Source organism: Rhamphochromis longiceps, linkage group LG16 (assembly GCF_057381845.1).
Source record: "Rhamphochromis longiceps isolate RC_006_pf linkage group LG16, R_longiceps_female_GT1.1, whole genome shotgun sequence".
NCBI lineage: Eukaryota > Metazoa > Chordata > Actinopteri > Cichliformes > Cichlidae > Rhamphochromis > Rhamphochromis longiceps.
Window position 1 is genome coordinate 939,059 of NC_140572.1, and position 17,560 is coordinate 956,618.

The 17,560-nt window shown below is 48.2% G+C and overlaps 1 protein-coding gene across 1 annotated transcript; it reads left to right on the top strand.

The window, feature by feature from the left end:
* The first annotated feature begins 14,834 nt into the window (after window positions 1–14,834).
* LOC146650333 (trace amine-associated receptor 13c-like) lies at window positions 14,835–15,983 on the top strand. Its single transcript, XM_085383650.1, has 2 exons — window positions 14,835–15,004; window positions 15,170–15,983. The coding sequence occupies exons 1-2, from the start codon at window positions 14,841–14,843 to the stop codon at window positions 15,981–15,983; spliced, it is 978 nt and encodes a 325-aa protein (XP_085239776.1). The 5' UTR covers window positions 14,835–14,840.
* Window positions 15,984–17,560: the final 1,577 nt, after the last annotated feature.

The window sequence follows — 17,560 nt, forward strand, 5'->3', positions numbered from 1 at the left end:
CTCCTCAGGAGTGAGCCGAGAGCGGCCAATTTGCATAGGCTCTGGGGAAGGAGAGCGGGGACGGGCGGATGTTGTTACCAGAAGTGGCGGGGGTAACGCGGAAGCGGTCGCGGGCCAAAACAGAGACGGAGAGGGTTTTGAACGCCTCTCAGCGTCTCTTTCCCTCAGTCGATTATCAATCCTGAGAGCGAAAGAGGCGAGCGCTTCGAACGTGGCCGGCTCGTCGTGTACAGCTAGCTGATCTTTCATCTGTTCGGTAAGGGACGCTAGGAAAATACCCCGCAGCGTGGCGTCTGGCCAACCCGCTTCTACAGCAGCGGTGCGGAACTCGATCGAATATTCCGCAACGCTGCGTTTTCCCTGACGGAGTCCCAACAGCCTCTTAGCTGCAGTACCCTCAGAAATCGGGTGAGCAAATGTAACCTTGAATTCCTTGAGAAATTCCTCATAGGAGCATGAGGCAATCGGGTGAGAAGACAGAAACGCCTCAGCCCACGCGAGCGCCTTACCCCTAAGCAACCCTACAAAATGGGAAATCTTGGCAGCATCATTTGGGAAAGCGTGTGGCGTGCGATTGATGAACAACGACCACTGAAAAAGGAAACCCCCACACTGCCCCAACTCTCCGTGGAAAGGCTCCTGTGGAGACGAGGAAATGCCCCGATAAGCCGATTCTATCGCGGGGTGCGCAACGGTTGGTGCAGGTGACGGTCCCAGCTGACTGGGTAAAACGGGCGGATTTGGCTCCCTGATTTCTGAAAACCTGGTGAGTAACTCCTCCTGCTTTTCACTAATAGCGTTACACTGGTCCATTAGGGATGTCAATGTCTGTTCAAGCCGTCCTAACCCTGTTTATTTATGGCAGCGCGAATTGGGTCCGCTGAGTCCATTATTGGCCAGTTTGTTCTGTCACAAACAAGGATGCAGTGGACTCAAGAGCAGACTCAATTGCTCGAACTTTGTACAATTTATTGAAAGGAAAAGGAACTTAAACAAGACTGGGTCTAACAGAAATCATTCGCAGGAACTGAGGGAGGCCCGAGGGCGGAGAAACGGACGTAGAACACAGGGAGAACACGGGCGGGAACTTCTGCAAACACAGGAGAAGGGTTTTACTGAATGGGAAACAATTAAAGGGCAGAGGTGAGTGGTACTAGTGGAGAGTCTTGGGCTTACTTGAAAACACCGGCTATTAGGCGGGGAAGGGGTTGCCGTGGGAGCGTTCCAGGGATGGTTGAGAGTGTGGGGAGGCTGGTCCAGGTTCCAAGGTGTCCAGGGAGGTTGAAGTACGGGCTGGAGGGCAGGCTGAGGAGAAGATGAGTGTGTGGTCCTCGGGTTCTGGGCAGACGGGAGAACGGGACGGAAACAGAACCAGCACTGCTGGTGTGTACGACGGGTGATGAATCTGGAGAATACAGGAGACGGAGGACACATTAACCCACGATCCAGGCACACAGAGTCTGAGCACAGAGGAGGCCAAGTTTACCACGGGTGGTAGCAGGACGAACTGGCGAGGAGTAGCAGGCAGTGCTGGCTTAAAAACCCACTAGATGGAGCCCCGGAAATTGGAAGCAGGTGATGAGCTGGCCAACTCCACCCCAGGGGACGGACAACAGGAACCTGGACCACACCCAACCAGACACTCCCACAGCATATGACAAACGGAACCTGGCATCTCGGTGCAAAGAACGTTTTCTGCCTTTGCAAATAAGGAATAGAGACCGAGAACCTGGCGTTTTGGTGCTGAAAGGAACAGCTGCTGCATAGCATATGAGGGCTAGATGCGGAGGAGGTGGCGTTCCAGTGGTAGAAGGATTCACTGCTGTTTTTGCTTTGATAAATGCAGAGAAACTGGCAACTCTATATTAGAAAGCTCGCTGAGTATGCGAATGAGGGATAAAGAAGAATGAGGCAACTCACCATCCGCTTCGCCTGCAGCATTCTCATCATCCGCTTCACCTGCAGCCTCGTCTGGTCCAGCCTCCGCCTCGCCTGGTCACGCCGCCTTCAGGTCCCCAACTGCCGCCTCACCATTGTCGGTCATCCGCCAGGGCGCTTGTTGGGCGTCGTCGCCACTGTGGACGACCTCCTGTACGCCGCCGTTGCCGTTCACACGGTCAGTCCCCGGACCTGCTCTGTTGCCGCCACTGCCTTCCGTGTGGTCGGCATCCAGATCTGCTCTGTCGCCGCCACTGCCTTCCGCGTGGCCGGCCTCTGGATCTACTCTGTCGCCGCCACTGCCTTCTGCGTGGTCGGCCTCCGGAGAGGAACTGTTATGGACTCCTGTGTTGCCATCCTCCCGGTCGGCCTCCTGAACAGTGTTTGATCTGCTTCCTGTTCTCCACTGTTTCTGTTTTCAGACTCGGTGTGTTCAGTTTACGTTTTCCCTGTCCCGTCAGCTTTGATTTCCCCCAGGTGTGTTTCCCTCCTGTTGCTCATCCCTTGATTGCTGCTATGTGTATTTAAGCCCTGTGTGTTCTCCTGCCTGTTGCCGGTTCGTCTGTGTTCTACGGTATCCTGTCCCTTGTCCGTGTCTCTCTGCCTCTCCCCCATTCTGGTACCCTCTCAGGTTTGTCATTTAGCTTTCCCAGTTTAGGTCTTTAGTTTTGTCTTCCCTCTTTGCCTGTTTTGCCATCTCACCACTGTGTAAATAAAACATCACTAGCGTTATCATCTACTGCCTGCGTTTTGGGTCCTTTCTCCCTTCTACACCACACGGCTCGCCTCGGCAGCCGTGACATAGGGAAGCTAGATGCTGCATTGCAAATGGGGGATGAAGGAAAACCTGGCAACCCGGTGCCATTAAATTAAATTAATTAATTTATTTATTTTGTCTATGCTGGGAACTGGCAACCCGATGGCAAAAAAGCTCGCTGTTGCTTTTGTGAATGAGGGATAAAGGAACCTGGCAACCCAGTGCCAAGGTTTGCTGTAGAATTTTGCGAAGGAAGGATGAGTGGCTGGAAACATGTCAACTCTGTGCTGGGGTTAACAGCAGAATTTGCGAAGGAGGGAAGAGGTTGGGAACCTGGCAACTATAGAACTGGCCACTCAGTGCCTTTTTTTTGTTTTTTGCGTCTTCGCTGAGAAGCTGGGAGTTCGGTGGAAGTAAACTTGCTACTGCATTTGCAAATGGTGGATAGGGAAGAACCAGGCATCCCAGTTCTGACTTGCTTGAGCATTTAGTGGAAGGAGGGATAGAAAACATCAGGGCGATGGAGAAACAGTTGAGCATGGAATTAGTGACAGATTTCCAGCTTGCATTAAATGGTGTTAGGAGGAAGGAGCACAAAGCTGAGCTTGTCCCTGCTACCTGGCGCCGGCAGGTGGGTGGAGCTATGAAGTACACAGTAGCTTTTGCTGTTGGAGCTGCTATTTGCTTGGAAGTGTGGGAACGGCGTGGCTTCTGGCGCTGACGTCCGTCGACTTTCCGGCTAACTCGCCAAGCCTGTGGGCCTTTCACGTCGCTATTTTCAAAGTGACATGAAAGGAGCTGTGAGTTCGGCTGGTGGGCAGTTTTCGCTGAAGTGGCGGGCAACCGGAGTTACTTCATAGCTGAATTTAGCGGAGATAAGACGACTGGATGGATCAATGTTGCAGACCACATGTCGGGTGGCGAGAAAACTGCTAGAGGGTCGTCAGCAGTCAGTCTCTGTAAAGCGCCGCTGTGGCATTTGGTGTGTTTCTTGAATTACCGGAGGAAAAGCGATGGACGCAGCTCTTGAGTAGTTGTTCATTTGATGTGCTGACGGACGAGAGGATGATTGTAGCAAATGGAAGGGTGAGTAAAATTATGTTACTCCTGTGAGAAAGCTGTGTTTAAAGGTATCCGCCAAGAATGGACCCTGTTTCCACGTGTTATGGAAATTTTAACAACACACCCAGTGAGCTTGATTTGAAGTGGGTTTAATAAACGTATTGCAATGTGGAGAGAGCTCCCAGTGAAACCCCAGGATCGTCTCTGAATTGTGGCTTAATACAAAGAACATTCCTCAAACTCTTTCATGAAGGCCCCTCTCACAGGGGGCTATACCTCCTCCCGCATAGAGAGAATTATGACCTTGTTTTCTGCTTAGCCTTCACCTAAGGATTTACATCCCTGATAAGCAGAAGGTAAATGGTAAATGGCCTGTATTTATATAGCGCTTTACTAGTCCCTAAGGACCCCAAAGCGCTTTTACATATCCAGTCATCCACCCATTCACACACACATTCGCACACTGGTGGTGGCAAGCTACATTGTAACCACAGCCACCCTGGGGCGCACTGACAGAGGCGAGGCTGCCGGACACTGGCGCCACCGGGCCCTCTGACCACAGAAGGAGCCTCACTATCTGTTTAATGTCTCCCATTATAACTGCCTCACTGTGTTAACTTTCCACATGCATGTAAAGTAGTGGCAGGAGTGCTCTTACTATGGTAAAGTGAGAAAGTGATATTACTATAACTAATGTGATATAATTGAATATGTGATTAATACATGAGAAAAGAAATCTGCCACCACACACATAAACGAGAATGATCAACTTGCAGAACTAGGGGAACCTATATAGATGACAGCCAGAAGGAACGTGTTTGGAGGCGTGGTCCTGCTCCTGAAATTCCGATACATAATCTCCAATATACACATTATTTTTGACCAATGGCAACACTTGCACTCCAACGGATGCATCAAGGGCAACGCAGGGTTCAGTGTCTCGCACAAGGATACTCTGGGAACAAGTCAGAGATTGATTGACAGACCTGATCGGTATAGTAGATCACCTACTCTGCCACCTGAGTTACAGCCACCAAAATGCATTGCTCTCTGTGGGTTGTGAACAACTAAAAGCAACTCAGGGTCACATTATCAAGTGAAAGAAAAACAAAGCAGATGGTAAATAGACATATTTCTTTTGAGATTGTTATCATTGTGGCATTATCAAATCAAATCAAATCACTTTTACTGTCACATCACATGTGCAGGTACACTGGTACAGTATATGCAAGTGAAATTCTTGTGTGCGAGCAACAGAGGTGTGTAAAAATGCAATAACATAAGAACAAGCAAAATATAAGAATGTGTCACGGCCAGGCGGATCAGCTGCACGCTGATCAGCACTCTCTCTGTTTCTCTCTCTCTCTTCATCTTCTCTCTCGCCGGGGCGGAACTCACTGTGGGTTCACGCCCTCGGCCCACGCCCTCGGGATATGAGACACCTGGGTCTCATTAAGGGGAGCAGCATTTAAGCCAAGAGGTGACTGCTGGCTTACCCGTGTGGCAGTGTCGGAGTGTGAGCCTGTGATCGTGTGAGTGGATAATCTGAAGAACGCGTGTTTTCCCCTGGACTTCCCTGGAGACCCCTTCTCCCCCCACTCAGCTGTATATAGCACCCCCCGCACATTCTTGTATAAACACCTGGTGAATTGTAAATAAACCCTTCTTGTGAGCATCAGAACCGGAGTCCTGCGCTTGAGTCCTCCTCCAAACCGTAACAATAACGATCCAGCCATCATGGACTCAGCGGACTCAAATCCCACCCAGCAACCCGTCCTCACCCCGGAGGCAATTCTGGAACGCCACGAACACATGCTTCGGCACATAAATCAACAACTGGCTGCACTCACTCAAGCCCTCACTCAACATCTACCGTCGGTAAGCCCACCCTCACCCCCTTCGTCTGTTTCTCCTCAGCTATCGGCCCCGAATCCATCTGCAGCCGCTCCACCTGTTTCCCCCACGCCGGCTTCCACTGAACCTCCGGAGCGATCGTTACCAGCGCCGGAGCGTTTCTCGGGTGAGTTCGATAAATGTGGTGGATTTTTGACTCAGATCACACTACAATTCCATCAGTTACGAAGAACGTATGAGACAGATAGGGCCAAAATCGCCTTTATGGTTCAACTGTTACGTGGGCAGGCATTAAACTGGGTGCAAGCCGTTTTAAGAACAGCCCCTGACATGTCTTACGAAGACTTCCTCACCAAATTTAAAAGTGTTTTTTTTTCTTCTTTTTTTTTTTATTGCTGCTGAAAATTATTCCTTAAATTGTCTAGTTGTAAAAACGTGTAACCTATACCTGTATGTACCTAGGGTGCTACATATTTTATTTATTATGATTCATTTGCAAAAATACAGGTAGGACTGAAAGTATCTCTTTAGCTTTTAACATAAGCATAGACATACCAACACATATTTACTTCCTCTACTTCAGGTTCTGTTTTGCTGGTATAATAACAATGTATTTTTTTTAAAGAGCAAGCTCTTTTTTTACTTCAATAATTGCATAAATGCAACAAAACGTGATATTACTTTATTTTTTTATTTTTTTTTATTTTTTTTGCCTGTCCCGTTTGGCTCTTTTGCCATCAGAATTGTTGTCTAAAGGCAAAGAAAGATGCCCAACGGATTTACTTTACCAAATTGACCATCCCAGCCTTGCCGTAATGGTCCATTTGATTCACCTTTTATTGTTTATTTTATTTTCACTTGCTGAATACGGGACAGACTTGACTGGGGGAAAGAAGGGGAGAAAGAAAGAGGGAAAGAGAAACAGCTGAGAAGAGGGACGGGGGAGAAGGGCAAAAAACAAAAACCAACAGAATGGGCAGAAAAAAAATGCATATATCGATCACCTGGATCACCTGTTGAGAAAGAAAAAGGAAAACAAGCAGAAGAGAACAAGAGTAATATAATAAACAACATCACAATGATATATGGGAATATGACAGTAAATACTAAATATTAAACATTATTGTGCAGCACATTATTGTGTAGTTTGTGGGTGTGATCACCCGTGTGTACACCTGTGAGCATGGACGCGCTTGTTTTTAAAAGGTTCCTTCATGTAATGATCTGCTAGAGGGTGTGGGGGGGCCACAGCCCCGTCCTCCAGGGCATGAAGCAGGTATGGAGGAGATCAAAACTCCAGACATCCAGAGGCCCCCAGAACACAAGAGACCAAGGAAGACCAACAGAGGGGCAGCCGCGCCACTGTCCCAGAAAGAGCTGAGGAGAGTCCCAGATGAGGGCTCACCCAGCAGCCATGGAGCAGAAGCCAGAGGGGGTTGCAGTGACGCGCCCGTGAGCTCCGCCGGCAGCCAGCTGTGCCTGAGTGACCGAGCCCCAGGCCGAGAGGTCGGGGCACCCCACCTCCGAAGTGGCCCGAGCGAGCCCCAGGCTCCAGGCCCCGATAAGCGGCCGCCAAGAAGTGAGCCGGTGTGTACCTGGACGCTCATCCCCAGACACCAAGAACCACCAACGCACCGATGTCTGATGGAGTCCGCCACTGGCAGGGGAAGTGGTGGTGGGGGGGAGATAGGCCTCCAAACCTTGGAGGGCCTGAGATGTCCCCCAGAGAGGTGGTGTCTGATACCCAACCTGTTAAAAGTGTTTTTGAAAGAGGCACCGAAGCGGAGGCGGCCGCCCACAGACTGTTAAATTTGAAGCAGGGGAGGCGGAGTATGGCGGATTTTTCGGTCGAATTCTGGACCTTGGCTGAAGAAACTGGCTGGGGGCAGTCGGCATTGATAAGTACTCTCTTGAATAATATTTGTGATGAGTTAAAGAGAGAACTGATGATGAGAGATGTTCCTAAGACCCTGTCTGATGTGATTACACTATGTGTGAAGATGGATGAGCACCTACGGGTGCGGCGGGGAACCGGAAACTACATTTCCCAGAGGCCCCCGGGGCGCATGGAGACGTCAGGTGGAGGCGCGCCTAGCGGCAGTCACTCATCAGACTGCATGGAGTAAAGTGAACAGCCCATGCAACTGGGCCGCTCCAGACTGTCTCCCGAGGAGCGGTATCGTCGCTTGAGAACCGGTGAGTGCTTTTATTGTGGCCGCAAGGGCCATATTGCCATGGATTGCCAGGCGCGGCCAAAAGACAGCACCCGCCAGTAGTGAGGAGTGTACGGGTGGGCGAGGTCACCTGTTCTCAGTCTCCTCCTCGTCTCATGATTGCAGCTAAGCTAACGGTTCGTCTCAAGACTCATTCTCTCGACGCTCTGATCGATTCCAGGGCAGAACAGAATTTTATTGATGCCTGGCTGGCGCTCAAATTAGGTTTTAGCACGGAGCCTCTGTCTCATTCACTCAAAGTCACAGCCTTTAGTGGCCAGCGTCTTCCAGACATTATTCATATCACAGAACCGATTTCCCTGACTATTTCTGGCAATCATGTTGAAACCATGCAGTTGTACGTCTTTAAAGCCCCACTCACACCACTAGTGTTGGGCTATCCCTGGCTATGTCAACATAACCCTGTGATTGATTGGAGGAAAGAAAGTATTTCGGGGTGGGGGGAGGAGTGTCACATGTCCTGTCTAAAAGCCGCCACCCCTGCCATGAGCCTACCACCCAATAAAACTATTTCAGAACCGCCTGATCTGTCCTCCATACCATCTGTTTATCACGACCGGGCGCAAGTGTTTTGTAAAGATAAGGCACGCTCCCTTCCCCCTCACCGGCCATATGATTGTGGGATTGACCTCCTCCCAGGCGCGCCGCTCCTGACCAGTAGGTTGTATAGCCTGTCTCGACCAGAGTGGGAAAGCATGGAAAAATACATCAATGAGTCACTTGCCGCTGGTCTCATTCGCCCCTCGTCCTCACCTGTTGCCGCTGGTTTCTTTTTTGTCACCAAAAAAGATAAGAGTTTACGGCCCTGTATTGACTATCGCGGCCTCAACGCCATCACAGTTAAAAACAAGTATCCCCTCCCTCTGCTGAGTTCCGCGTTCGAGCTTCTCCAGGGTGCCACCATCTTCACAAAGTTTGACCTGCGCAACGCCTACCATCTGGTGAGGATTAGGGAGGGAGACGAGTGGAAGACGGCTTTCAATACTCACCTGGGCCATTTCGAATATCTTGTAATGCCTTTCGATCTCACCAATGCTCCAGCTGTGTTTCAGGCTCTCGTGAACGACGTGCTCCGAGATTTCATCGACCATTTCGTTTTCGTCTACTTGGATGACATCCTCATCTTCTCCCGCTCCGTCGCCGACCACCAACGCCATGTCAGGCAAGTCCTTCAGCGTCTCCTCGAAAATCGTCTCTTTGTTAAAGGGGAGAAGTGTGAGTTTCATGTCTCAACTGTTTCCTTCCTGGGCCACGTCATCGATCGGGGTAACCTCAAGACTGATCCCGCCAAAGTTCAAGCCGTTGTTGACTGACCGACCCCTTCCAACCGTAGACAGCTTCAAAGCTTTCTGGGGTTCGCAAACTTTTATCGTCGCTTTGTTCGCGACTACAGTAAACTTGCCCTGCCTCTGACCCGTCTTACTTCTCCCAAAGTTCCCTTCTGCTGGGATGAGCTGGCTCAACGAGCATTTGCCCATCTGAAGGACCGCTTTGCCTCGGCGCCCATTCTCGTCCAACCCGATCTCAATCTGCAGTTCATTGTGGAGGTGGACGCCTCGGACGCTGGAGTGGGGGCGGTGCTTTCCCAGCAGCAAGGAGGTAAGCTGCATCCCTCTGCCTACTTTTCACGCCGTCTCACCTCCGCAGAGAGCAACTATGATGTGGGAGATTGAGAGCTACTAGCCATCAAGCTAGCCCTAGAGGAGTGGCGCCATTGGCTAGAGGACGCTGCCCAGCCGTTTGTGGTCTGGACCGATCACAAGAACCTGGAGTACATTCGATCGGCAAAACGCCTCAACGCCAGGCAAGCCAGGTGGGCCCTGTTTTTTACTAGATTCCAGTTCACGACCACTTACAGACCCGGTTCCCTTAATGTCAAGCCAGACGCCCTCTCACGCCAATTCGCCGCCTCCGAAGACGCAACTCTCCCATTCTACCGACTCTCCCATTCTACCGTCCACCTGTGTAATCGGGGCCCTGACCTGGGAGATCGAGTCGGCTATTCGAGAGGCTCAGCAGACAGAACCAGACCCCGGAACGGGACCTCCAGGGTTGCTCTTCGTCCCCTCCTCAGTAAGGTCACGAGTGTTACATTGGGCTCATACTGCCAGATTCACCTGCCACCCGGGGGACCACCGCACTATTAGCTTCCTCCAACGTTTCGCCTGGTGGCCTTCCCTTGCCAAAGACGTCCGCGAGTATATTTCCGCATGCTCGACCTGCGCTCAAAACAAGAGCGTCCATCAACCACTCTCTGGCCTCCTCCAACCTCTGCTGACTCCGAGTCGCCCTTGGTCACACATCGCTGTTGACTTCATCACTGGTCTGCCCGTCTTGTCAGGTAACTCTGTCATTCTTACCATTGTGGACCGTTTCTCCAAAGCTGCTCATTTTGTCGCCCTCCCTAAGCTCCCCACTGCTCTAGAGACCGCCCAGCTACTAACTAATCACGTTTTTCGCCTCCATGGAATCCCCACGGACATTGTGTCAGACAGAGGACCGCAGCTCACGTCACGTGTCTGGAAGGAGTTCTGCAGTGCCCTCGAAGCTAAGGTCAGTCTTTCCTCTGGTTTCCACCCACAGACCAATGGCCAAACGGAGCGTGCCAACCAGGAGCTCGAAGCGGCTCTCCGGTGCCTGGTATCGACCAACCAGTCAACCTGGAGCGAGCAACTGTCGTGGATTGAGTATGCTCATAACAGCCTTACCTCCTCTGCCACCGGTGTCTCTCCTTTCGAGGCGTCCTTGGGCTATCAACCGCCACTCTTCCCAGCCGTCGAAGGTGAGCACTTTGTTCCCTCTGTCCAACAGCATCTTCGGAGGTGTCGGCGCGCCTGGAGAGCGACTCAGGCCTCCCTTCTCCGCACAGTGGAACGCAATAAGCGCCTGGCGGATCGCCACCGGACCCCTGCTCCCACCTACACACCTGGACAAAAGGTTTGGCTGTCTACCAGATTAGTCCCACTCAGGTCTGAATCCAAGAAACTGTCTCCCACTTTCATTGGTCCCTTTGAAGTTGACTCTGTGATTAACCCTGTCTCTGTCCGTCTTAAACTGCCCTGGGACATGAAAATCCATAACACCTTTCACGTGTCGCAAGTGAAGCCGTGCCTCTCTAGTCCTCTGTGCCCTCCTTCCAGACCCCCTCCACCTGCCCGGGTCATTGATGGCCACCCGGCTTTCACCGTTTCGAGAATCATGGATGTCCGGCGCCGGCGGCGCGATCTGCAGTATCTCGTGGATGGGGTATGGTGCGGGCGTTCCATGCGACTCACCCTGACAAGCCTGGGGGTCGCCGGGAGGCTCCCGTCGGGGGGGGGGGGGGGGGGGATACTGTCACGGCCAGGCGGATCAGCTGCACGCTGATCAGCACTCTCTCTGTTTCTCTCTCTCTCTTCATCTTCTCTCTCGCTGGGGCGGAACTCACTGTGGGTTCACGCCCTCGGCCCACGCCCTCGGGAGATGAGACACCTGGGCCTCATTAAGGGGAGCAGCATTTAAGCCAGGAGGTGACTGCTGTTCGTCGCTGGATCGTTGTCTACCACGCGTTAGTGAAGTCAAGCTACTGCAAGTTTAGTTAAGAGTGTTTTTCTTTGTGCGTCGTACTTAACCCTGTCTCCCTGTCTACAGAGCTTCCTGGATTTCCCCCCGTGTGATTCCCTTGTGTCGGAGTGTGAGCCTGTGATCGTGTGAGTGGATAATCTGAAGAACGCGTGTTTTCCCCTGGACTTCCCTGGAGACCCCTTCTCCCCCCACACATTCTTGTATAAACACCTGGTGAATTGTAAATAAACCCTTCTTGTGAGCATCAGAACCGGAGTCCTGCGCTTGAGTCCTCCTCCAAACCGTAACAGAATTGGTAAATCTGAGAGTTATATGAATAAATACACTCAACAAAAATATAAACGCAACACCTTTGTTACTGCTCCCATTCCCCATGGGATGGACGTAGAGACCTAAAATTCATTCCAGATACACAATATAACCATCCTTCCCAAACAGTGGTCACAAATCAGTCCAAATGTGTGGTAGTGGGCACATCTGCTATATTGAGATAATCCATCCCACCTCACAGGTGTGCCACATCAGGATGCTGATCTGACATCCCATGGGGAATGGGAGCAGTAACAAAGGTGTTGCATTTATATTTTTGTTGAGTGTATATGTACAATATAAGAGTGTATGCGCATTACTGATTGTGTATATCTAGGTGTGTGTGTGTGTGTGTGTGTGTGTGTGTGTGTGTGTGTGTGTGTGTGTGTGTGTGTGTGTGTGTATATATTTATTATTATTATTATTAAATTTCGTTCTTTGAATTTTTTTGGTGGCAAAGAAAGACTGGACCCAGGGTGGTCAAAGCTCAAAAATGATCTTTATTTTACATTCCCAGAAAAGGAGACCTGAACACACAAAGAAACAAGCTCAGGTCTGAAAGCAGCAGCAGCCAACATGGTTATATATATACAGGGAGTGCAGAATTATTAGGCAAATGAGTATTTTGTCCACATCATCCTCTTCATGCATGTTGTCTTACTCCAAGCTGTATAGGCTCTAAAGCCTACTACCAATTAAGCATATTAGGTGATGTGCATCTCTGTAATGAGAAGGAGTGTGGTCTAATGACATCAACACCCTATATCAGGTGTGCATAATTATTAGGCAACGTCCTTTCCTTTGGCAAAATGGGTCAAAAGAAGGACTTGACAGGCTCAGAAAAGTCAAAAATAGTGAGATATCTTGCAGAGGGATGCAGCAGTCTCAAAATTGCAAAGCTTCTGAAGCGTGATCATCGAACAATCAAGCGTTTCATTCAAAATAGTCAACAGGGTCGCAAGAAGCGTGTGGTAAAACCAAGGTGCAAAATAACTGCCCATGAACTGAGAAAAGTCAAGCGTGCAGCTGCCAAGATGCCACTTGCCACCAGTTTGGCCATATTTCAGAGCTGCAACATCACTGGAGTGCCCAAAAGCACAAGGTGTGCAATACTCAGAGACATGGCCAAGGTAAGAAAGGCTGAAAGACCACCACCACTGAACAAGACACACAAGCTGAAACGTCAAGACTGGGCCAAGAAATATCTCAAGACTGGTTTTTCTAAGGTTTTATGGACTGATGAAATGAGAGTGAGTCTTGATGGGCCAGATGGATGGGCCCGTGGCTGGATTGGTAAAGGGCAGAGAGCTCCAGTCCGACTCAGACGCCAGCAAGGTGGAGGTGGAGTACTGGTTTGGGCTGGTATCATCAAAGATGAGCTTGTGGGGCCTTTTCGGGTTGAGGATGGAGTCAAGCTCAACTCCCAGTCCTACTGCCAGTTTCTGGAAGACACCTTCTTCAAGCAGTGGTACAGGAAGAAGTCTGCATCCTTCAAGAAAAACATGATTTTCATGCATGACAATGCTCCGTCACACGTGTCCAAGTACTCCACAGCGTGGCTGGCAAGAAAGGCTATAAAAGAAGAAAAACTAATGACATGGCCACCTTGTTCACCTGATCTGAACCCCATTGAGAACCTGTGGTCCATCATCAAATGTGAGATTTACAAGGAGGGAAAACAGTACACCTCTCTGAACAGTGTCTGGGAGGCTGTGGTTGCTGCTGCACGCAATGTTGATGGTGAACAGATCAAAACATTGACAGAATCCATGGATGGCAGGCTTTTGAGTGTCCTTGCAAAGAAAGGTGGCTATATTGGTCGCTGATTTGTTTTTGTTTTGTTTTTGAATGTCAGAAATGTATATTTGTGAATGTGGAGATGTTATATTGGTTTCACTGGTAAAAATAAATCATTGAAATGGGTATATATTTGTTTTTTGTTAAGTTGCCTAATAATTCTGCACAGTAATAGTCACCTGCACACACAGATATCCCCCTAAAATAGCTAAAACTAAAAACAAACTAAAAACTACTTCCAAAAACATTCAGCTTTGATATTAATGAGTTTTTTGGGTTCATTGAGAACATGGTTGTTGTTCAATAATAACATTATTCCTCAAAAATACAACTTGCCTAATAATTCTGCACAGTAATAGTCACCTGCACACACAGATATCCCCCTAAAATAGCTCAAACTAAAAACAAACTAAAAACTACTTCCAACAACATTCAGCTTTGATATTAATGAGTTTTTTGGGTTCATTGAGAACATGGTTGTTGTTCAATAATAAAATTATTCCTCAAAAATACAACTTGCCTAATAATTCTGCACTCCCTGTATTTCCACAGCACGTCACACATGAAATGTTCAGCAGTCTGATGGCCTGATGGAAGAAGCTGTCTCTCAGTCTGCTGGTACGGGACCGGATACTGCAGAACATCCTTCCTGATGGAAGTAGTCTGAACAGTTCATGGCTGGGGTGACTGGAGTCCTTGATGATCCTCCCGGCTTTCCTCAGGCACCGCTTCCTGTAGATGTCCTGGAGGGAGGGAAGCTCACCTCCAATTTGCGGTTGTAAGCGGTGCTGTTGCCATACCCGGTGGTGATGCATCCAGTGAGGATGGTCTCAATGGTAGAAGGTCCTGAGGATGCGGGGCTCATGCCGAATATTTTCAGTCTCCTGAGAAAGAAGAGGTGCTGCTGCACCTTCTTCACTGTTTATGTGTCCTGACTACGTAAGATCCTCAGCCAGATGTACACCAAGGAACCGGAAGCTGCTCACTCTCTACACAGCAGCGCCGTTGATGGTGATGGGGGTGTGTACTTCTCTGCACCTCCGGAAGTCCACGATCAACTCCCTTGTCTTTGCGACGTTGAGGGTAAAGTGGTACATTATGCTGTACCACTGAGCTGAAGAGGCGAACCTAATGTTTTCTGCTGAACCAGAAATTGTACATTGACTAATTACTTGATGAAAAAATGACTGATTGACTGGTACTGATATTTCCTGTTCCATAGGTGCAATGCCAGCAACAACAACAGAGGTGTGGAAGAAGGAGGGGAGGATGAATATAAAGACGACAGACACATTTTAGTTCAGTTTGCCGTTCTTCCAGCAGTGATGGAGGAAACTGAACTCTGCTTTCAACAACTCTTTAACACCTCCTGCATGAGGCCCAGGCGTCCACACTTTGAGATCATGCTGACTTATATTTTGCTGTCCTTCATTTCTCTGCTTACTGTGATTCTTAACCTGTTGGTCATCATCTCCGTCTCACATTTCAGGTAGAAAGATATCAAACTGAATTGATCTCAAGCAGTAAGAAAGACATTTCTTTTCACAGATAGTATTTCTTTTCTTTTTAAGCCTCTGCACTATATACTTCAATTTGAATAACACTTGATAGAGAAAACTAAATATAAAATATTGTGTTTTCTCTCCCTATTCAGGCAGCTCCACAGCCCCACCAACCTCCTGCTCCTTTCTCTGGCTGTCGCTGATTTCTGTGTGGGCCTCCTCTTGTTCTTCCAAATTGTGCTGATAGATGGCTGCTGGTTCCTCGGTGACATCATGTGCACTCTGTATCAATACCTAGCATATGTCATCACCTCGGCCTCCATAGGAACCATGGTGATCATATCTGTTGATCGATATTTGGCTATTTGTTACCCTCTGCATTACTCCACCAAGATCACACAACAAAGAGTTAAAATTGTTGTCTGTTTGTGTTGGATCTGTTCTGTCATCTTTCAAAGTCTGATTCTGATGGATAACCTGGAGCAACCAGGCAGGTATAACTCTTGCATTGGAGAGTGTGTCTTTGTCATTAATTACATCGCAGGACTTGTTGATGTTACTTTTTCCTTTATTGTTCCCTTTACTGTGATTGTAGTTTTGTATCTGAGAGTGTTTGTGGTGGCTGTGTCTCAGGCTCGTGCCATGAGGTCTCAGCTTGCAGTCACTCACCAGCGATCAGTAACAGTAACTGCAAAGAAATCGGAGCTGAAAGCAGCCTGGACTCTTGGTATTGTTGTTGTTGTGTTTCTTATATGTATGTGTCCATATTACTGTGTGGCTCTCACAGGCCAAGATAACTTCCTAAATGCTTCATCTGCTGCCTTTGTAATTTGTTTGTTGTACTTTAACTCTTGCCTAAACCCTATCATTTATGTCTTTTTTTATCCCTGGTTCAGAAAGTCAATCAAACTTATTGCTACTCTTCAAATACTGCAGCCTGACTCCCGTGAGACTAACATGCATTAAGAACACTTTTTAAAACCGTAACCATAAACAGGACAATGTACTTAGTCACAATGAAGACTTGAAAGTTCAGATAGTGCTTCATCACTGACATTTGTTCTATGTTTGGTCTACTTTAACTCATGTCTGAACCCCATTATATATGTCTTTTTCTACCCCTGGTTCAGAAAATCCATAAAAGTCATTGTTACTCTTCAGATACTGCACTCTCTCTCTCTCTCTGTCTCTGAATGAACAAGTTGTATAAAGTGCTTTGAGTGCTCAGATAGAGTAGAAAAGCGCTATATTAAAACCAGTCCATTTACCATTTGCTTTATGACAAATTTATTTGAATTTACGTGTATTAGGAAAACTTCTCTTTGTTAGAACAGTACAATTTCTCACTTTGCCCAGATGTATCACAACATGACTTGAATTATGGAGACGGATATTTTTCCCTTGGTGTACCTAGTTACCACATAAAATGCTTGAAGGCCACACTAGTGAGGCACACAACCTTGCTTTGAAGCCATTTAATATTGATTGAAAACTAAAACTTTACAACTGTTTTTCTGTTGAAAAATTATTAAATAACCAATGAAAACGTGTGTGAAGTGAAAAGTGTAGTGCATATAGCTTAGGATAAGCTATATAAGCTATATGCATATACCTTAGGATAAACTATATGCACTACATGCAGTTTTATATGCGAGCTAAAGCTTATAGCTTAAGAATGAGGTAAGAATGCATAGAGATAGGTTCAGTTTCTCTTTTTTTGCTGCCTGTCCCATTTGGTTCTTTAGCCATCAGAATTATTGTCTGAAGGCCAAGTGGATCATTATGGCTTTGGTGTATTGGTCCATTTGATTGACTTTTCTTATTTTAATGCATTTAGTTATTTGATTTGATTTTAAGTTATTACAGATAAGACAGACATGACTTGAGGTTAGGAAAGGGAGAGAGAAAGAAAGGGAGGGAAAGAAAAACAGGGGAAGAGGAACAGGGAGAGAAGACACTAAATAATTCAGCTGGATCACCTGTTGAAAGAGAAAAAAAAGAAACAAGCTCAAAGAGAGAAACACAATATGGAGATCACAGCAATAATGTAGATAAGTGTAAGCAACAGTAAATACTAAATATTGAATGTTTTTGTGCACCACACGAGACCAACAGCTCACAATGTGCTTTGAAGTAGCAACCAAGAAAGACATAGTTTGTGTCACTAAGCACCCGTGTGAAGACCTGTGTGAAGACCTGTGTATACACCTGTGTGCGCACACCTGTGTGGATGGGCGTGCTTGTATTCAAAAGGCTTCTCCATATAATGATCTGATAGAGTTGGGGGAGAGAGAGCTATAGCCCAGTCCCCCAGGACATGAAGCATGTGGCATGGAGGAGATCCAGGCCACAGACATTCAGAGTATGAGAGCCCAAGGGTGGACCATCGGAGGGGCTACCGTGCCACCCTCCTGGAGCTGAGGAGAGCACCAGATGAGGGGTCCCACGGAGTAGAAGCCAGAGGGAGCTGCAGTGGCATGCCCGCGAGCTCTGCCGGCAGCCTGCTGTCCAGAGTGAACAGGAGAGAAAGAAGAGAGGTTAGA